Source organism: Labeo rohita, chromosome 12 (genome assembly GCF_022985175.1).
Source record: "Labeo rohita strain BAU-BD-2019 chromosome 12, IGBB_LRoh.1.0, whole genome shotgun sequence".
In the NCBI taxonomy this organism is placed as follows: Eukaryota; Metazoa; Chordata; class Actinopteri; order Cypriniformes; family Cyprinidae; genus Labeo; species Labeo rohita.
The window spans coordinates 9016285-9036438 of NC_066880.1; the positions used below are offsets into that span (position 1 = coordinate 9016285).

At 35.6% G+C, this 20154-nt stretch overlaps 1 protein-coding gene across 1 annotated transcript in view; it reads left to right on the forward strand.

The window, feature by feature from the left end:
• Window positions 1-2010: 2010 nt before the first annotated feature.
• Window positions 2011-20154, forward strand: part of timp2a (TIMP metallopeptidase inhibitor 2a) — a 28057-nt gene continuing 9913 nt past the window's right edge. The window contains exon 1 of the mRNA XM_051124071.1: window positions 2011-2441. Within this exon, the coding sequence (XP_050980028.1) occupies window positions 2315-2441 (127 nt within the window). The 5' untranslated portion in view covers window positions 2011-2314. The remainder of the gene's footprint in view (window positions 2442-20154) is intronic.

Genomic DNA, 20154 nt, shown 5'->3' on the forward strand with positions numbered 1-20154 from the left:
GTGATAGGTACAGTATATAAGCATAACAATACCGTACATAAACCATAACATTTGCCCATCCAGCTCTATATTCCAAGTACAGTGAATTCATACAACAGATCTGAGTGAGAAATAGACTGCAGTTTACATCACTGATTAGCCCAAATCATGAATGAATCATTTAGACAGGTTTTGTGAACTGAGTCAATGATTGAAAAGGTTTGAATCGTGAGTCGACTGTGAAGACTGTTAATGAATAAACTGTTTAGGAATTGCTTTCTTACATAAAACTATCACTTTAGAAAACTTGGAAAAGAATCATTCACTTTTCATTTTTTAGTGAACTATCCCTTTAATGATTCAATTTTTATAAAGATCTGATAGGTACAGGACATTAGCATAACAATACGGTGCATAAACAATAAAATTTGCCAATCCAGCTCTATATTCCAAGTCTACTGAATTCATACAATAGATTTGAGTGAGAAATAGACTGCAATTTAAATCACTGATTAGTCTGAATTATGAATGAATCATTTAGACAGTTTTTGTGAATCGAATCAACGATTCATTGAAAAGGTATGAATCGCGAGACGAATGTGATTGTTAGTGAATAACTGTTCAGGAATTTATTTCTTACACAAAACTATCACTTTAGAAAACTTGGAAATGAATCATTTATTTTTTTTATTTTTTTGTGAACTATCTTTTTAATGACTCGGTTTGTTAAGGATTTGATACGTACATTAGCATAACAATATAGTGCATAAACCATAAAATTTGCCCATCCAGCACTATATTCCAAGTCTACTGAATTCATACAATAAGTCTAAATGAGAAATAGACTGCAATTTAAATCACTGATTAGTCCGAATCGTGAATGAATCATTTAGCTTATGTGAACCGAATCAATGATTTATTGAAAAGGTTTGAAACATTATTTTCCCAAAAAGAGCAAGGGCGAATGTAAAAATTGTTAGTGTATTTTCTTACAAAAAAACTATCACGGGGCTTTAGAAGACTTTTTAGAAGAATAAAATTTAATTTTCACTTCTGAGGTAAGTATCCCTTTAATGATTCAGATTGTATAGGACATAGGTACAGTACATTAGCATAACAATATGGTGCATAAACAATAAAATTTGTCCACCCAGCTCTATATTCCAAGTCTACTGAATTCATACAATAAGTCAGAGTGAGAAATAGTCTGCAATTTAAATTACTGATTAGTCCAAATCATGAGTGAATCATTTAGACAGGTTCTGTGAACCGAATCAACGATTCATTGAAAAGGTTTGAATCACTATTTCTCAAAGAGATCGAGGGCGAATGTAAAAATTGTTAGTGTACTTTCTTACACAAAAACTATCACATGGCTTTAGAAGACTTGGAAAATAATCATTTACTTTTCATTGTTTAGTGAACTATCCCTTTAATGATTAGATATACATTAGCATAACAATACGGTGCATAAACAATAAAATTTGCCCATCCAGCTCTATATTCCAAGTCTACTGAATTCATACAATAAGTCTGAATGAGAAATAGACTGCAATTGTAGTCCGAATCGTGAATGAATCATTTAGCTTATGTGAACCGAATCAATGATTTATTGAAAAGGTTTGAAACATTACTTCTCCAAAAGAGCAAGGGCGAATGTAAAAATTGTTAGTGCTCTTGCTTACACAAAAGTATCACGTGGCTTTGGAAGACTTTTTAGAACACTAAAATTTAATTTTCACTTCTGACGTAACTATCCCTTTAATGATTCGAATTGTACAGGACGTGATAGGTACAGTACATTATCACAACAATACGGTGCATAAACATAAACACGTGTCTTAACTATGTAAAAAAGAATGAAAATCAGCTATTTTATGGCTTAAAATAATTTAGAATGGATTATATTTCAAACTTGAATGTGTATATTTGTATAAAACTCCGTCCTGACAGAAAGAGTGAAAGAAATCTTTTGAAGACCTTCATGAAGCGCCCACCTCTGGTTGAATCTGGTTTAAAGGGAGGAGTCCACTCGCAGTATTAAGGCATGAACCTGGTCTCTTCATGAGAACACACCCATAGAAGGCAGTGGAAAAGAAAGAAGCCTGGAAAGACCATTAAAGATAGAGCAGCAGTGCACTTCCTTTATTACCAACAAGCCCGTTCGTCTCTGAGGAATTTAACAGCAGTAGTCATACTAATAGTCAGCGTGTGGGCATCTCGAACGGCGGTGGACATTGTACTTTTCGGCTGTGTGAGGGGCTGGATCATTGTTGACATTGCAGAAGACCGTCTACCTGCCTCTAATTTTGCTGTCAGATATTAAAGTGAAGCAATGAAGAGTGTCAGGAGCTGTATTGGCACACTTGTGGTGCTGGTACTGTTTCGGGTGGGAGAGATCGCAGAAGCGTGCAGTTGTTCCCCCGTCCATCCTCAACAGGCGTTCTGCAATGCTGATGTTGGTAAGTGCGTGTCAACAATCGCAACCATGCTACGTCACAATGCAAAATTGTTACTAGAGCGAGTTTACTGCAAATGCATTTTCCCTACAGTTACAGGCTGCATGTATATTGGATAATTCTGCATAAATGTGAAGTAATTCTTATTAGAGAAACCTGAAACTACACATATATCATGTGTCATGACAACAACAAAGTTCAAGGCAGCTCTGATGCTGCTTTCTAGACGAAATGCAGCATCACAGCCACTGGATTTTATTACTCGTTTATAAACAAATAAAGCCACATAAAAGCAGTACTAAAACATGCTAACTCTGACCCACCTTTACTTATGTGAATGAAATGCAGCATCAGATCAGCCTTAAAATTCTGTTTATATTATTAATATATTTTATTACCTTATTATCAGTCAGTCTATGCACATTCCAGACCTTGTTTTCAAGTCTAGATCTGAGGTTCTGGGTTGTGAAAATTGAAAACTTTTATCACCCTTTTATTAGTTGTACCTGAACGCGTTGTTCATCTCGCCAGTGTTTTTTCTACTTATGCGTCTGTGCTATTGTTTTAGTGCCCAGTGTGGATAACAGCAGATAAAGTGTTCTGTCTGTTGGTCTGTTATCTTCGGCACACATACAGTCCTGCTGCTTGAGCTGAATGACGTTTTGAGGCCTGTTTATATCTATTTATATCTGGCTTCTCTATTTCATTCCTCAGAAACAACTCATTATGTCTGGTTTTCACAGAAAGCTTTTGGCTGGCCTGAATACACAGAGCCAACATTAAAACAAGATGAGACCAAATCAAGTATTTGTCCAAAGCAAATTGCCTGTTGCACGGGGAAATCAAATGGCGAGATGCTCAACAAATGTGGAAGTGACACTTCTGGTAAAAGACTGAAACCCAAACAGGATGATGATACATTCGCACCATTCCTACTGTAGATTCACACTGATTCACTGTCTAGCTGCAAGCCTCCAAATCATCTGTGCTCATTTGCAATACAATATAGTGTGATTTTTGTCTTTTTCTTCACAAAAAAACTAAAGAAAAATTGGACTGACTACTAACTAAGGCCTTGATTTCCTGTGCAACTGGTCTCTATTTCATATTTCTCTCAGATGGAGAGGGCTGAGGCATAAAAAATTGCAAGAATGTTTTGCATCCCACTGGGGCTTTCCCTCCCAGTTCATGGTTAATTCAAGCGGCATTCAGAGATGATTAGCTAGGTGCGCCCGGCGCTGGAACAGAACCCAAGCCCTGTCTTGAACTGCTAATAGAAGATAAGACAAATACACACAGGCCAGCGGCCTCTCAAAGTGCTTTAGAGGGCTTACAGTTTGATTAGAACCCCGCAGCTCCTGCAGAAACCATCGGCGAGCATCCGACATCTGGCAGACAGCTCTGGATGTGCCAGAGAGGAAAAAGCAATGAAAGTCAAGGACCTTTTAGAAATATGCATGGCATTCTTCAAACAGTGAGAAAAGCGCAGTCTTTGGCTGCACCGCCCGCCCTTGCCTCAGCTCATTGGCTTTGAACCAGTCTTCCTGGATCAAGGGAGAAGGTTTTTTCCATCTATTTGTGAAAAGTTAACTTCAGTGGCTGTTCCGAGAGGTTTGCGTCTGCAGTGGAAATGAACAAGCTGTTAGCCGGAAATTAATTTAGTGCTCAGATTTCATGACACAACCGGGATCTCTGCATATTAATAAAGTAACCAAACCAAAATGCGGTCATTTGCCCTTTGCGGTGTGTTGGTGTTTTTGCCAGCATTTTTGGCATTAATATGGTTTTACGTGTCATTCTTAGTCATGTGGATCCAGTCTTCCGTTCCCTATGGGAATGACACAGCCCATTATTTACCTCGCAGTTCACTGTTATTGAGTCATAGACGAGCACAACATGCTTTTACAGAGTCTGAACAGTGACATGATTGTCTCAAGATTGAAAACTGTAACACGAGCTGTGGCACTAGACTTTTTTTCTCCTTGAGCTTTTGAAGTCTGTTGTTCACAATGCATTCCAAAGCTCAGAATGTTTATTTGTTCGCAAAACTACTGAAAAAATAATTCATTCATCAAACAATAATTAGTAGGAATGAATCTGTTTTTCAAGCAGCTAGAGGAAACTGTATGAAAGCTTGTTTTCTGCAACTGAAAAAAAAAAAAGGTAATTGTGACATTTTATCTCACAATTCTGACTTTTTCTCTTGCAGTTGCAAGTTTAGTTCTCACAATTATCAGAAATTTTCTCAGAGTTTTTCAGATAAAAACATGCAGTTGTAGGTTATAACGTCAGAATTGTGTGATATAAACTCACAACTGCAGAATTTATTTACAATAATTTGTATTCTAAAAACGACTCGCAATTCTGAAAAATAAAGTCAGAATCTTATATGAATTGTGAACTTATATCTTGCAGTTGCATTGTGAGATATAAATTCACAGTTGTAAGAAAATGTTGGATTTGTGAGCTGATTTTTTTCCTCAGAACTGGACTTCATAACTGGACTCGCAGTTGTGAGAAAAAATTGCTTTTGAGTTTTTATCATGCAAATCTGACATTATTTCTTGCAACTGCAAGTTTATATCTTGCAATTCTGAGAAAAAAGTCTGAACTTTGAGATGAAAATTTGCAATTAGCTTGTTGTTTTTTATTGCGTAGTGGAAGCAAGCTTACATTGAACTATGAGAAGTTAACATGAAATCTAAGCTGACCCTATTGAATTCTTAAAGAAAAAGTTCACTTCCAGAATAAAAATTTACAGATAATTTACTTAACCTCGTCATCCAAGATGTTCATGTCTTTCTTTCTTCAGTCGTAAAGAAATTGTTTTTTTAAGGAAAACATTTCAGAACATTTCTCCATATAGTGGACTTCAATGGTGCCCACGAGTTTGAACTTCCAAAATGCAGTTCAAATGCAGCTTTAAAGGGCTCTAAACGATCCCAGCTGAGGAAGAAGGGTCTTATCAGTTATTTTCTAAAAAAAATGGCAATTTATATACTTTTTAACCTCAAATGCTCATCTTGTCTAGCTCTGCGTGAACTCTGTGTATTCCGGTTTAAGACAGTTAGGGTAGGTCGAAAAACTCCACGAATTTTCTCCACAAACTTCAAAATCATCCTTCATCGCTGCAGAAGTACCAATCCAGTGTTTACAAAGTGAACATGCAAAGAATATCAAATGCCCAAAAAAAGGTAATACAGCGATGTAGGATGATTTGAGTTTTTCGACCTACACTAGCTGTCTTAAACCGGAATACACAGAGTACACGCAGAGCTAGACAAGACCAGCATTTGAGGTTAAAAAGTATATAAACTGTACTTTTTTTTTCGTTTTTAATAATCTATCGTTTCACTAGATAAGACCCTTCTTCCTCGGCTTGGATCTTTGAAGCTGCATTGAAACTGCATTTTGGAAGTTCAAACTTGCAGGCACCATAGAAGTCCACTATATGGAGAGAAATCCTAAAAAACGTTTTCCTCAAAAAACATAATTTCTTTACAGCTGAAGAAAGAAAGACATGAACTTCTTGGATGACAAGGGGGTGAGTAAATTATCTGTAAATTTTTGTGGAAGTTAACCACTCCTTTAATGCACATTCCTGATCTTATTGTTAGTAATTCACTTGTTCATGCAATTCCAAAGAAAATGTTTTCATAATCTTAACAATTTCTCATGGATAAAGTCAAGTCTCATCCCACACTAAATAGTAGGGATGCATCAATATTAAAAATATAGATACAGATAAGCTGATGATCATTTTCATGCTTTAGCCAACAGATGATAAATTAAATAAATGTAAAAAAGTAACTAAACCAAAATGCGGTCATTTGCCCTTTGCAGTGTTTTAGTGTTTTTTCCAGTATTCCTTTCAAATCTGTACTTGCCATTAATAAGGTTTTACGTGTCATACTTAGTCATGTGGATCCAGTCTTCCATTCCCTGTGGGAATGACACAGCACAATTATTTACCTCGCAGTTCACTGTTATTGAGTCACAATAGACGAGCACAACATGATTTGATTTACTTTAAATTTCACCAAGCTGATTACTCATGACAAACTCCCACAGATCATGTTTTAATGCCAATTTAATTCTTATTTTTATGTAACAAAGTGGTTATTGTCTTATCTTCTAAATTATATTGTTCATTCCAATCCGTGAACATGGAATGAACACGAGGCGGAATTTTTCGCATGAACCAATCACAGCCTAACATAACCAGTCATAACCAATCACATCGCGATGGAGGCATCACCTCTTCTCACGTGACTTTCCTCCATTTATTCTCAATTACCCCCCACCAAACACACCGCATGGTTAGACAGACCCCCTGTCTGTTAAAACTCAGTGGGTTCAGGGGAGGCATTGTCGCTGTTGGATAATGTTTCTTTAGTAAACCGAGTGATGTTTACACTTTATAATGTTATATTTTGTAATATTGGCGTTGTTTTTAGTTTGTACTACATATTTTTGTCATCCAATATTTTGAGGAAGCACTGCTCCTGGGGTATACTGTTAATAAAATAAATAAAAAAATAGCTAATAGCCAATATGGTACAGAGATACTGTATATCTTGTTTTGCACAAAATATGTTAAATCGTGTAAATAAAATGAGTTACAATTCATGTTGACTCTACAGGATTACCTGTGGCCTTGAGGATTTAAACCGCCTCATTTTCTTTGGTGTACCTAGGGTTGTTTATACTGTATAAACTGTCCAACTAAAGGCCCAATTATACTGGTCATCTGCTCAAAATGTTTATCTGTCAAAATGGACTCTGGCTGGAATTGGTCTGGCCTGATCCCTTCTGGCAAACTATCTAGTGACAAACCTGGTTTCATGTCAGAGGTTTATAGACCATAAGGGTCACAAGGGTCAGAGAGAGCGGGTCGGGGTGTGGTGCTGAACATTCCTGAATACAGAAATGATGAGGATTCCTTTGGTGGAGGTTGAGGAAGTTATAAACTGGAAAAAAAAGAGGAATTACCAGTGGAGGATGCCAAATGTACAAACATTTCTCACAGGTAGCCCTTTGAAAAGGTTTAGTGTACCCAAAAGCCTTGTAGCAGGACCAGAGATTTATTTATTTTTTTACTCCAGTACTTGGACGCACTAAAACAATGCTGGTCATTCATGTAGAGTAACTAGGGAACAATAATGTAAAGGAGCAGACAGACTGCAAAAGTGTGTAAAAGTTTAACATTCGTGTGTCTAGCCATACCGATAAACTGTACTGTTAAAACAACCTAAATTCGGCCACACACTTTTTAGTGAGTAATACTTGTAGTGGGTGGTTTGAGTGGTGATACATTAACTAAATAATGTAAATAGTAACATTAAACCCCCACTAAAATAAGTAACTGAAAAAAGGAAGAAACAAACATGTTTAATAATAATTACCTGATGTAACACATAGTACATTTTTTTTACTTACAAAAAACCCCACATTTTTACAGTATATAATAATTTATTGTAAAAGTAATATAAATAAATGATGATATATTATAGTGTAAATGTAAAAAAACATACAGTTTAATAAAGTAGAATACTATTTACTGTATATTGTAACTTCAATTAACAGGTTTTAACAGTAAACTATTTAAAACAAAAAATTATAAGGCCATAAAAAACATTGTGGGTTTTAGTTTTTGAAAGAGCCTTTTAAAAAAGCCATTTTTTCTTGGTGTGAATAACTTTTTTTCACAATAAACAACTCTTTGTTATGGAAGCCTGTTTCCAACACTTTTTTAAGAAAAAAAAGGTAATTGCGACTTTTTATCTTGCAGTTCTGACTTTTTCTCGCAATTCTTATTTTTTTTCTCAGAATTGCAATACAAACACGCGAGAAACTTCCGAGTTATAACATCATAATTACGAGTTAGAATTGCGGAATATAAATTAACAATTCTGTGTTATAAAGCCAGATATGAACTTGCAATTGTGAGAAAAAAGTCAGAAATGATGAATAGTTGCAAAAAATAATTCAGAATTGCAACTTTTCTCAGAATTGTGTGATACAAACTTAAGTTATAAAGTCAGAATTGCGTGAAAAAAGGCAGAATTGCAGGATATAAACTCGTTTGTACTACACAATTTTGAGAAAAGTTGCAATTCTGACTTTATTTCTTGCAATTGCAAGCTCTCAATTCTGACTTTTTTCAGACAATTGTGAGTTTATATCTTGCAATTCTGAGGGAAAAAAATCAAGATGTTTATCAAGATGTAAACTCGTGTTTACGAGAAAAAATGACTTGTGAGATAAAAAGTCACATTTTTATTTCCTTGTTTTATTTCCTTGGGCTTCCGTGTTTTGTGCAGTGGAAAGATTTCATGGATGTTAAAGGTTATTCATGCAACCATAGATGCCAATAAACAACCTTTATTTTTAAGAGTGAGCATTTTTGCAATCTTTTCCTATAAAAAATTCCAAGCATTATTTCCGGTGTACCTTTTGTTGTTTTACTATTATAAGCTTACCGTGTTTGTGTGACCTAATTCAATGATGTGCCCCAGAGAACAGGGTTATTTTAGTTATTCGATTCAAACATACCTCATTCTCAACTTGAACACTGCTGCTTTGATGTCAAGACCAAACAATCAGTTCCACCTGCTTTACACTATAAAGCTCAGTGACATATATGACAGAGCTCATTGCCACAATTAATTGCCCCGGACAGTAGCAATAAACACCGGAGAAGAACTCACACTGCGAGTTACTGAAGGTGAAACTACGTTTGAGCGCCGTTTGCAGGTCCTTAGTTTCTCTTGGTCATAAAGAAAGAGAAAAGCAGCTATCAAGAACAGATTGTTAACTGGAAAGTTTCTAAAAATACTTAAATATGTAAGTCAGTTCCAGGAAATCTTCAACCTCCCACAGGCATGATAGGCTCATTGCAATCACCTTGTGCGTCACATGATTCGTTTTCAATGATGTTTGTTCATCTGAACCTCATCTTTTGGGCAGTTTATGTCAGATTGTCGTGAGGATGTGACTTTTATAAGCTGCATGTAAGATGATTAGTTAGTCCTCCACCTCACAGGAAATGCTAGACATTTCTGAAAAAACATCCAAATGTGAAATCTTTTCTCCACATGTATTTTGATAAAATTGGGAATAAATGACATTTAAATGCAGTCAGCAAACCTCACACAAACCAGTCTTTCTCCACATCCTGCCGTGTCTGCTTTGCCTGTTTATATACGCAGGCCTAAAGCAGTGGGCAGCATCCAACCGTCAGTTGTCCAGCTCTGACCTTTTCCATGTTGGTAAACCTCAGAGTCTTAGAACATTTGCACTGGCTTTCTTGTACAAGCAAAGATGATGATGCACATAAATCTAGCAAATTCTATCTTTTGTGCATCTTTTCATTTTTACGATGTGAAATGAAAGTCTGATTTATTTAAAGGGGTCATGGGATCCAAAACTCACTTTTACATGTTGCTTGAACATAAATGTGTGTTGGCAGTGTGTGTACACAACCACCCTATTATGATAAAAATCCACCCAGTGGTATTTTTTTAATATTTATAAGAAATATCCCCTTTTTCAAATCAAGCCATTCTTTGATTCCTGTCCTCACACCGACAAAGGCTGCTCCCACAATAGTTGACTGACACGACCGTCTTACCTTAGACCCGCCCTGATTGAGCTGTGAACAGTCCGACTCTGACCGACATTGTTTTTGTTTTTGAAGGGAATGCGCCCGGCGATCTACATAAATGCGTTCATGTTTTCGCAAATCATTCGTGATGCAGCTTCACCTACTGAAGAATTGAGTATAAGGGGTTTTTATGCATCTTTGCAAACCACTTTTCTTAAAAATGTGCTATTTAGCAAGTTTCAAGGCTAAATGCGGCTAAAGTAAACAGATCGGCTCGTCACCCCACAGAAGGCTCGCTCTGAACAGGGCTGATTTTGACAAGTTCATGTCTTTCTGTCTTCAGTCATGAACAGAAGAATGCTGTTTACAAACAAAAAGGTACAACGATGTCGGACAATTCTGAAGTTGTAGGAGAAAATAACATGAGTTTTTTGACATACTCTGCCTTTTTTAGCCGGAGTACACAGACGATGAACTTGTGGTGATTCGAAGACGTTATTCGTTGTAGTGATGGGAAGTTCGGATCATTTTACCGACTCTGACCTTTGAGTCTCGTTCAGCAAAATGAATGAATCTTTTTTCGAGTCATTTCATTCATTTTAGCAAAATCAGCATCACGTGACAGCCCCATAAGATGAACGAACGACTCAAAAAACCCGAAGACTCGAAACAGGTGAATTAATTCCAGTATAGAACCTAATAGGATGTTGCGCATGCGTGACTGAACGAATCACTCCCCGAAACGATTCGTTCTTGCCGAGTCATACTAAAGATTTGTTCAAAATGAACTGCATTTTGGAAGTTCAAAATCAGGGCACCAGCGAAGTCCATTATATGCAGAAAAATTCTGGAATGCTTTCCTCAAAAACCATAATTTCTTAACGACTGAAGACAGAAAGACATGAACATCTTGGATGACAAGGGGGTGAGTAAATTATTTGTAAACTGTTGTTCTGGAAGTGGACTTCTCCTTTAAGATCCTAAAGAATCATATCAGCTTGTAGAAAATGGGCATCCAATAACCCCTTTAAATATCAAACAAAAACATTAGTGTGTTAACCAGCTATAACATACGTCATTGCATTGCATTGCTTTGCTCTTATATGGAATGGAATGACAGTTCTGTCATTATTAACTCACCCTCATGTGCCTCCGAACACAAGAGGAAAATCTTCACACTTCTCTTTTCCATACCACGTTGCTCAGCAGCACCCCTGAGGTGTGTTTACTGAATACTGTGACTCATTAAATATAACTGTCCACCTTATTCTTCAACGCGGAAGTAAGGCTATGGGCGAGACTTCCGGTTCATTAGCTGCTATAGGTATATAATGAGAAGACTAATAACATGCAGTAAATAGTAAAACTGTTTGCACGAAAAAACACTGTGTTCATAATATAAGATAATACATTAAAATATGCCAGACCCATAAAATTTACAAATGGCCGCGCTTGCTCCTACAGGTAAAATCATAGTAGTAATAATAATATTATTGCGCTTTCTGTAATTTTTTTTTAATAAACTGTTAAACAAAATAATAAATTGTTATAACAGGTAACTATTTTATATTTATTTTTTTTGGAAAGAAGGGTGGGGGGGGGTTGTATTTTTTTTCATGATAGGACAGTTGAGATATGACAGGAAGTGAGCTGGAGAGAGAGAGAGGGGGACAGGATCGGGAAAGGTCCACAAGGCGGGATTCGAACTCGGGACACCCGAAACACTACTGCGCCACTTTTCGGCACGCTGCCTACAAGGCTGTTGGCACCGACAAGTATTATGTTTCAAAATAAAAATGAATTAAATGAAGTAATAAATGAATCAAATAAAATTCAATTATTTTATTATATTCAATAACATTTTTCATATAATAATATGTATATTAATGAAGAGTTCAGATGCAAAAGCCTCTAAATCCATCTGAAGTGTTTCTTTAAAATTAGCATTTCTTTCTGGCTACTTTTTATAGGTTTCTATGTAAGTACTGGTACTTCTGATTGGGCTGAGGCTGGAATTTAGCGAGTTTGAAGTAAAAGTATTTGATGGATGTATACTATGTGTCAGGAGCATTCATTCAGTATCTCATTTTTGACCGAGATGGCTTTTAGCTGGTTTTGCATCTGAACTCTTCATATATATATATATATATATATATGAGTTTTCAACATTTTCAAAACTAAAATCAGCAGGCTTTTATTTTGGCGGATTGCTGGCAAGTAAGTACATGCACTGCAGTTTTGCACCGACAGTGCGTGGCCTAGATTTATGCTTTCAATTCAAATGGAAATCTTATACAGTACTAACAGTTAGTCGATCTTAATCAGTGATTGTGCATTTAGAGTTGTCAACCATATCGGTACACAAATAAGCAGTGTGACCTTATTTCCACAGTGCTTTTTTTGTTTTTGGTTGCTTGTGTGCACCCCTGGTTAAAAGAGCCTTGTCTTCATTGGCATTATCGATACTGATATAGTTCATCCATATGGGTTTTATAAGAAAGTAATTAAATAATAACGAGACATTTTACATTTTTGGGTGAACTATCCATTTAAAAGCCTTTAGAAAGAAATCCAGTCAATAATATACATAACAACATTGAAAACTTTTTTGTAAGTATTTGAAAATAGGTAAAAAGATCTGTATTTAAATTATTTTAGAAAGGACTGAATACTTGTCCCCTTTGAAATGATGGGAAAATATAAACCTGTTGATTTACAGTCATTGATTTTTAATGACTTCATAAAAAAAGAAGAAAATATTAGTAATCACAATTAATCACATCCAAAATAAAAGTTTTGTTTACATGTGTGTGGACTGTATATATTTATTATGTATATATAAATACACACACATGCATATATATATATATATATATATATTTATTTATTTATTTATTTAAGAAAAATGTTATATATTCAGAAATTTTATATGTAATGTGTATATGCATGTAAATATTTTCTAAATATATATACTGTATGTGTGTGTTTTTATATATGTATAATAAATACACACAGTACACACAAATATATTATATAGACAAAAAAAAATTATTTTGGATGCGAGTAATCACGATTAATCGTTTGACAGCATTTGAAAATATAAAAGTAGTTTGAAAGCGCACAATTACAAAACAATAATAATTCAAAAAACCCAAAATCTTCTAGAGAAGCATATGCTATTGCTTAAAAACCTCAAAGCTCCTGGAAGGTTTATACATTATCGTTAAAAGGCAGTTAATCTATGGAGAAAATGAATGGGATTTTTACTTCCGTAACCCGGTTGTTGTGTTCTATTACGGTGATGAATTGTGTCAGGAGTTCAAAAAGAAAGAAATGAGTTCAAAGAAACCGCAGGCAGAGTATCCAGAGTGGAAGCAAAACAGCTCCATTCTCCTATTTAGTTTTTACCCCTGTGGTGAAGGAGAGCCACTGTATACAATTACTTGCTATGTGGTTGTTCCTTATTTATTTATTTTAAATGTTTTTTTTTTAAGCATACATTTTTCTTCCCAATGGATATTGTGTTCATTAATGCTAAGTCTATCAAGTTATTTACATTTCTTTCATGTTCATTAAAGAACTTTAGCATGCAGGAAAACCAAAAACATATGCATAAAGAAAAAAATAATCTAATTTTTAATATTTTTAGGAAAACTTTGCATTCTGTCCTTACGTTCTTCAAAAGGTAAAGACAACCAAATGGCCTTTGAAATACTAGAAATAATATTGTATTTGATACCTGTGAGGTGGAATATATTTTGGTTGTGGTGGCCCAGTCAGTGAGTGTGTCTGTGAAGGTAGGAGTGGAAGAGGAGTTCGGGGACTTTTGGTGCAGTAGTCTGCCTGGGCTCCGCACTGGTCATGATTGCTAAAAGCTGTGCAGGCATACGGAAACTCAGGATGTGGCTAGTATTTGTGGTGGGTATATTTTCATGGAAACTATGACATTTTGATTATGATATGTGCATATGTAAGAGAGTGTGTAAGTCATCCGTGGAGGGAGCAGGCGTTGTGGGATATGCATGATTATCGGGCAACAGGAATGTGGGTCAGGCAGGAAAAACGAAGCAGTGGGAATGAAGCTGAAGACAGACACTGCAGAACATCACTCCATTTGAACGGCAGAACTGTGTTAAGTAATTACTTATTGATCCTTTAATTATTAAACCTCAAAGAAAAATGGAGTTTTGATTAATATTGTGACCCTAAAGTTATCAGGATTACACAATGAAACATTTTTACATTTTTAGATGATCATATTGCTACCTGGTCTCGTGACGAAAACGTACCTCTGGGAACTTTTTGCAAGATGCAAAATATGTACCATAAAGCACTTATAAATGTTTTTGTTATGAAAACGTATTCGTCGTCCTTTCCTATCAAAATGCTTGCTACAGATGCGTGAGGTCATATTTATTTTTTAACGTGAATATTTCGGACGAATATTTCGGACTGTGTGCAATGACCTTTACAAAAGGTGAAACATACAAAACATCGGTGAAATTACAAAAATGTACCATATGTATGTTCATCTGTTCTGAGAAAAAAAAAATGGAACACTCTTCTAGCGCCACCCAGTGGACATTTCACATCGAATATGTCACTAAACGTATATGGCAGTGTGTATTTTGCATCTTGCCAGGAGGTACCCAGGAGGTACGTTTTCGACATGAGACCAGGTTGTCATATTTAGTATGTTTATGAAACTTTTGCTGGTGCTGACAGTTCGCTCAAGAAATTTTCTTGGCAAAAAATATCAGCATGAAAGCATCAGACTGACCTGGTATGAAAGATCTAGACAAGTTTCTAGTATATTTTTGAACAGCAGATGGCACTGCATGTTTTAGAAACAGCCGTACTCTGCTTGCTTCCAATTCCTTACTCACACCTGGACCTAAAATAATCATTCATAAAGTTCAAAAAGGTCAAAGTGAATTACAAGTGTGATCGCAGTAGGCCGTTTACATTCAGTGTTGCCAAGTCTGCGGTTTTCCCGCAGAATTGGGCTACTTTAAGACTGTTGCCGCAGGTTGTTTTTCATGTCCGCGAGTTGAAGCGACCCCAAAAAACATGTATTTTACCCTGCGGAATGCAATTTTTATCAGGGGACCCCCCTCGAAACCTGATGGGGCTAGTTTTGAGTAGCAATTGGGTGGGTTTTGTTGTGAACACCTGGCAACCCTGTTTACATTAATTCTGAGCTGAGGTGTAATTACATGAGTCGAACGCACAAGTAGTGATGGCCGCTTTTGAAACACTGCTTCATGTAGCTTTGAAACCTTTGTAAATGATTTGTTTTGAAACAGTGGTTCGGAGTGCGTATCAAACTTCCAAAGTCACGTGATTTCAGTAAACGAGGCTTCATTACATCATAACTGTTTCGAAACGTCATAAATGTTTCTGTAAACCTGTGAATCATGCCAGTTTATTGAGATCGCCCCCCAGAGCATTTACTATAATTGCATTTAATATAAAAATTTCAAGAAAGTATTTGCATTGGGTTTGTCAGAGTTGTTTTTTGCATGTTTTGGCATTAGTTTTGGTTGCATTCACACACTTTTGACCAGCAGGCATCACTAGCGTGTTTTGAGCGCTTCGAAACAGTTAATCATTTTGCAATGCAATTGGTAGCACTCTTCTTCATGAGCATTTGAGTGTGTGGTTAAAAACTAGATTAGAGCAACATCTGCTGGTAAAAACTAAGCTCAAAGTCCATTCCAGTGTGATTCAACCCATGAATCACAATGCATTGATTTATTGTCATAGCCCTACAAAATAGTTCAGATGAATACATGGGTATCACTTTCTATTAAAAATGTAAAAAGTGTTTAGGAGTTAGCATTAGCCAACTAATGATGTTGTTCTTAAAGTGGGCTTTTTTCTATAAATGTGCATTTAATTAAAGGTTTTATTTTGTAAATGTAATTACCAACCAGTAACTGAAGCTGAATGTTGTTCCAAACTTGAATTGACTTTGCAACACAAGATATTTTGAAGAATGTTTGTCTGTTCATTGAAAGTCAAAGAGGTTTAAAACAACATTGGATCCTACTGACTCTCCTTTAATAGAAAAAAATACCGAAAATATCTTACCTATTAATTAATATCAATATCGATAGATTTTTCATGGCTGATTTTAATATTGAATTTTTTACATGCAAAATGGCCGATACTGATTGCGATCTTTCATTTATTTATGTTTTTAAGGAAGAGAGAAGAAAAAGTATGAGTACATGAACAAGATGTTTATTTGCTCCATTACAGGCCAAACCCTCAGTAGCCATTTAAAATTAGAAGCAACCGTTGCATTTTAATTACGATCTAAACAAAGATACTACATACATGCAGCATGAGCAGTTTCTGATTTAAATTAGATTGTCCAATTTCAAAATCTAAAGCAGAATAGAACAGTCTGACTTTAGCTTTGTGAAATTACGCTACATAAAACATCTGCATGAAATCAAAACAGCAGATAGAGCGAATGAGACGCACATTTACTCTTTGACAGCAGGTGGCGCTTATTGAACAGCAGCAATATAGCCTTTCCTTGGTTCCTTTCTGGCCTCAATTAATGGCCGTTTACAGACTTCACAATTTTTCCACATAAATTACGTTTTGGAAAATGATTGCAATGCAGTTTGTGCAAGTCTGGAACAGAGCTCAGCTGACTTTTGCATCTCTATACTTAGTGTTCTGTAGAAGAAAGTAAGTCATACAGATCTGAATTACATAAGCATGAATAAATGAAGACAGAATTTTCATTTTAGGGTAAAAGTTCCCTATAAACAATTAGCAAAAAACATACCATCCAATCAGCTAAAATTTAAATTAACAATCATTCTACTGGGTCATCAGACCGACTTTTTGAATTAACCACATCCCTGGGTGTTTCGTGATGTTGGTAACAGAGCACTTTCTCAGACTAATGAGTGACGTCTGAGTCAAGCAGTAGCCACTGTGTTTCTACTCCTTACTGTGGGATGCTCTCACAATCCTTCGGAGACTTTCTTGATTACTTCACCAGGAGAAGTGAGGCCTCCTTGCCCTCAAAACGTTTTTAGCCTAGCATTAGGCATCTGGAATTTTAGGTGCAAAACAGCTTGTGTTGTAGCTTGACCTACTTTAACACTGGATGCACGATAAAATGGCTTTAGAATACAACTATATTGATCCATTGAGTTCTGGCACAGTGTTATCATGCCCTATAGCTCAGAAAACCTTGACATATGCAGAAAAGCATGCAACTTGGACAGGAGGAGGAGGGGGGCTATCGTTAACTTTAAGAGCAATGAACCCTTCATATTTGCGTCTTTTCCAGCCCATAAAGTGAACCCATGGGTGTATAATAATGGCTGCGAGTGTGCATATGTGTGTGTGTTTTCCTTTTTCTAGTTATTTTATGTCCCTGCATCCTATATCCCAAGACTCATATTTTCCATGGTGAGCAAGTGCCTCAAAAACTGCAACCGTTACACTTTGTTTTTCCATTTCTATCTCCTGTGATATCATTCATCTATTTTTCATCCTCACATTTGAAGGAATAGTTCTGTCATCATTTACTCACCCTCATGTCTTTTGAAACACATTTGATTTTCCGTGGAGCACAAAAGGACGTATTTATAATAGAATATCCGAGCTGTTAAAATACAATTAAAACGAACGGTGACCACTGTGGTCAAGCAATATTTTCAAGTGGTAACATCCTTCAAAAAGAAATTAAGACAAAGCTTTGTAATGACATGAGGGTGAGTAAATGGCGAATTTTTTAATTTTGCGTGAACGATCACTTTAACCTCAATTAGCCCTGAGAGTTTAAGTAGTGGGTCTAATACAACTTGTAAAATCCCGTTTGTCTCATAAACTTTGCTCCATTTGTATCTCCGTTTCATTGCGTCGTTTGCTTAAGTAGTTTTGCAGAAATGTTCCTGAGCATACCTCGATTAAAACAAGCTGTCCTAACAAAATACACAGCCGATCCAAACAGCTGGCAGAGCAAATCGATGCTACGGAAAGACCGCCTGTTTATGAAAGAACAGGGTGGGGTTAAGGAGGAGCAGCCCGGCTAATATGTTAATGCTTCGGATGTCTTCAAACTGACCTCAGGTCAGTTTTTTGAATATGTTTTTCTAACTCAAACAGAAGAGACGCGGGTAGGCCGTAACTTCAGCAGCTGTAATTGGAAGCCGGATTTACAAGACAGCTGCTGCTGATGAAGGCCTACTTGAGAAGTTGTCTTGATTCATTTTCATCTGCAGTTGATTAACATGAAACTGCACACAGTAAATCTTCTCCTTTTTTAGAGTTGTTTTTGTTTTTTCTGGGCTCGTTCAACAGGACAGCTTTCAGACACTCATAAGCTCGCTGAACAGGGGTAGGAATGTTATTTGCTCAAAAATGGGTCGCTGACTCATGTATTCTCTAAAAGTGCGGAAAAAACAATGATAAATGCAAATAATTAAATGCAGCTAGCCATATAATTGTGCATATTTGGGATATTAAAAATTAATAGGCTTTACTGTTTAAAAGAGCAAAGAAAATGATTAATCTTTTGTTTTTTAACATTAAGGCCGTATGTTGAATGTCAGATCTCTCAAAAACAATTCCTTGCAAAAATATACACATGTAGAAGATGTTACTTATTTAAAGTACACTTATTTGAGTATAAAATATGAATATACACTCAGTCAAAAGTTTTTAAGATTTTTAATGTTTTTTTTGTCACCAAGCCTGCATTTGTTTGATCCAAAGTACATATCTGAATACATTTTAAAATGTAATTTATTCCTGTGATTTCAAAGCTGAAATTTTTGGCATCATTACTCGTCACACGATCCTTCAGAAATCATTCTAATATGCTGCTCAAAAAGCATTTTTTATTATTTTTATGTTGAAAACAGCTGAGTAGAACTGTTTCAAGTTTTTTTGATGAATAGAAAGTTCAGAAGAACAGCATTTGTCTGAAATAGAAATCTTTTGTAACATTATAAATGTCTTTGTCATCACTTTCGATCAATTTAAAGCATCCTTGCTAAATAAAATTATTTATTATTTAAAAAAAGATTTATACTGACTTCAAGCTTTTAAGTGGTATAGTGTTACGAAAGCTTTTTATTTCAGATTTTTAAATGCTGATCTTTGGATCGTTCTATTCATCAAAGAATCCTGAAAAAAAATGTACTCAACTGTTTAAATATTGATAGTAATAATAATAAAAAAATGTTTCTGGAACAGCAAATTTGCATATTAGAATGATTTCTGAAGGATCATGTGATACTGAAAACTGGAGTAATGATGCTGAAAATTTAGATCTGATCACAGGAATAAATTACATTTTAAAATATAATAAAATAGAAGGCAGTTATTTTAAACAGTAAAAATATTTGACAAAATTACTGCTTTTGTTGTATTTTGGATCAGATAAATGCAGGTTTGGTAAGCAGAAGAATTCTTAAAAAAACATCAAAAATCTTACTGTTCAAAAACTTTTGACAAGTAGTGTAGTTACTGAATTTATTTATTTTTTTATTTTAAAATTCACATTTATGCTGAACTCAAAACATGTACACTAGTGTTTAAAAGACATTCAGTTTGATAGAAATTTGTCAAACATTTGAAATGCATAAATTTAAAAAATAAGAAAGTGTCATTGGTTTATTGAGTCTAAAAAAAAATCTACATGTTGTATTTTGCATCCCCACCATGCTTCTTAGCTTAACCAACAAGACCGACTTTACCACCAGTGAGTTTCGATGATAAACAACATGGTTATGTTTGTCCAATAGCTAGACTAGGACCAAAACTGCACTAACTTGCATAACAGCCAGTTCATACTGGTCTAAGCTGGTCTTTCCAGCAAGATCAAATTAGGCAGATGCCAACATGGACATGTTGTGTGTCATACAAAAAAAAAATACGGATTACATTACAAAACGCAGATTAAACATGGGTTTGGAACTGCACTGGGTCACTTATTTTTAATGCAGCCTACTGTACAGACCAGTTGGGATAGGCGATGCATAAATAAAAGGACAACAAAACTTCATGTCATTGGTGCTGTTAAGTTGCTTCACTTTGTGCAATGCGCATCCAACATTCTCACGAAATACCCCA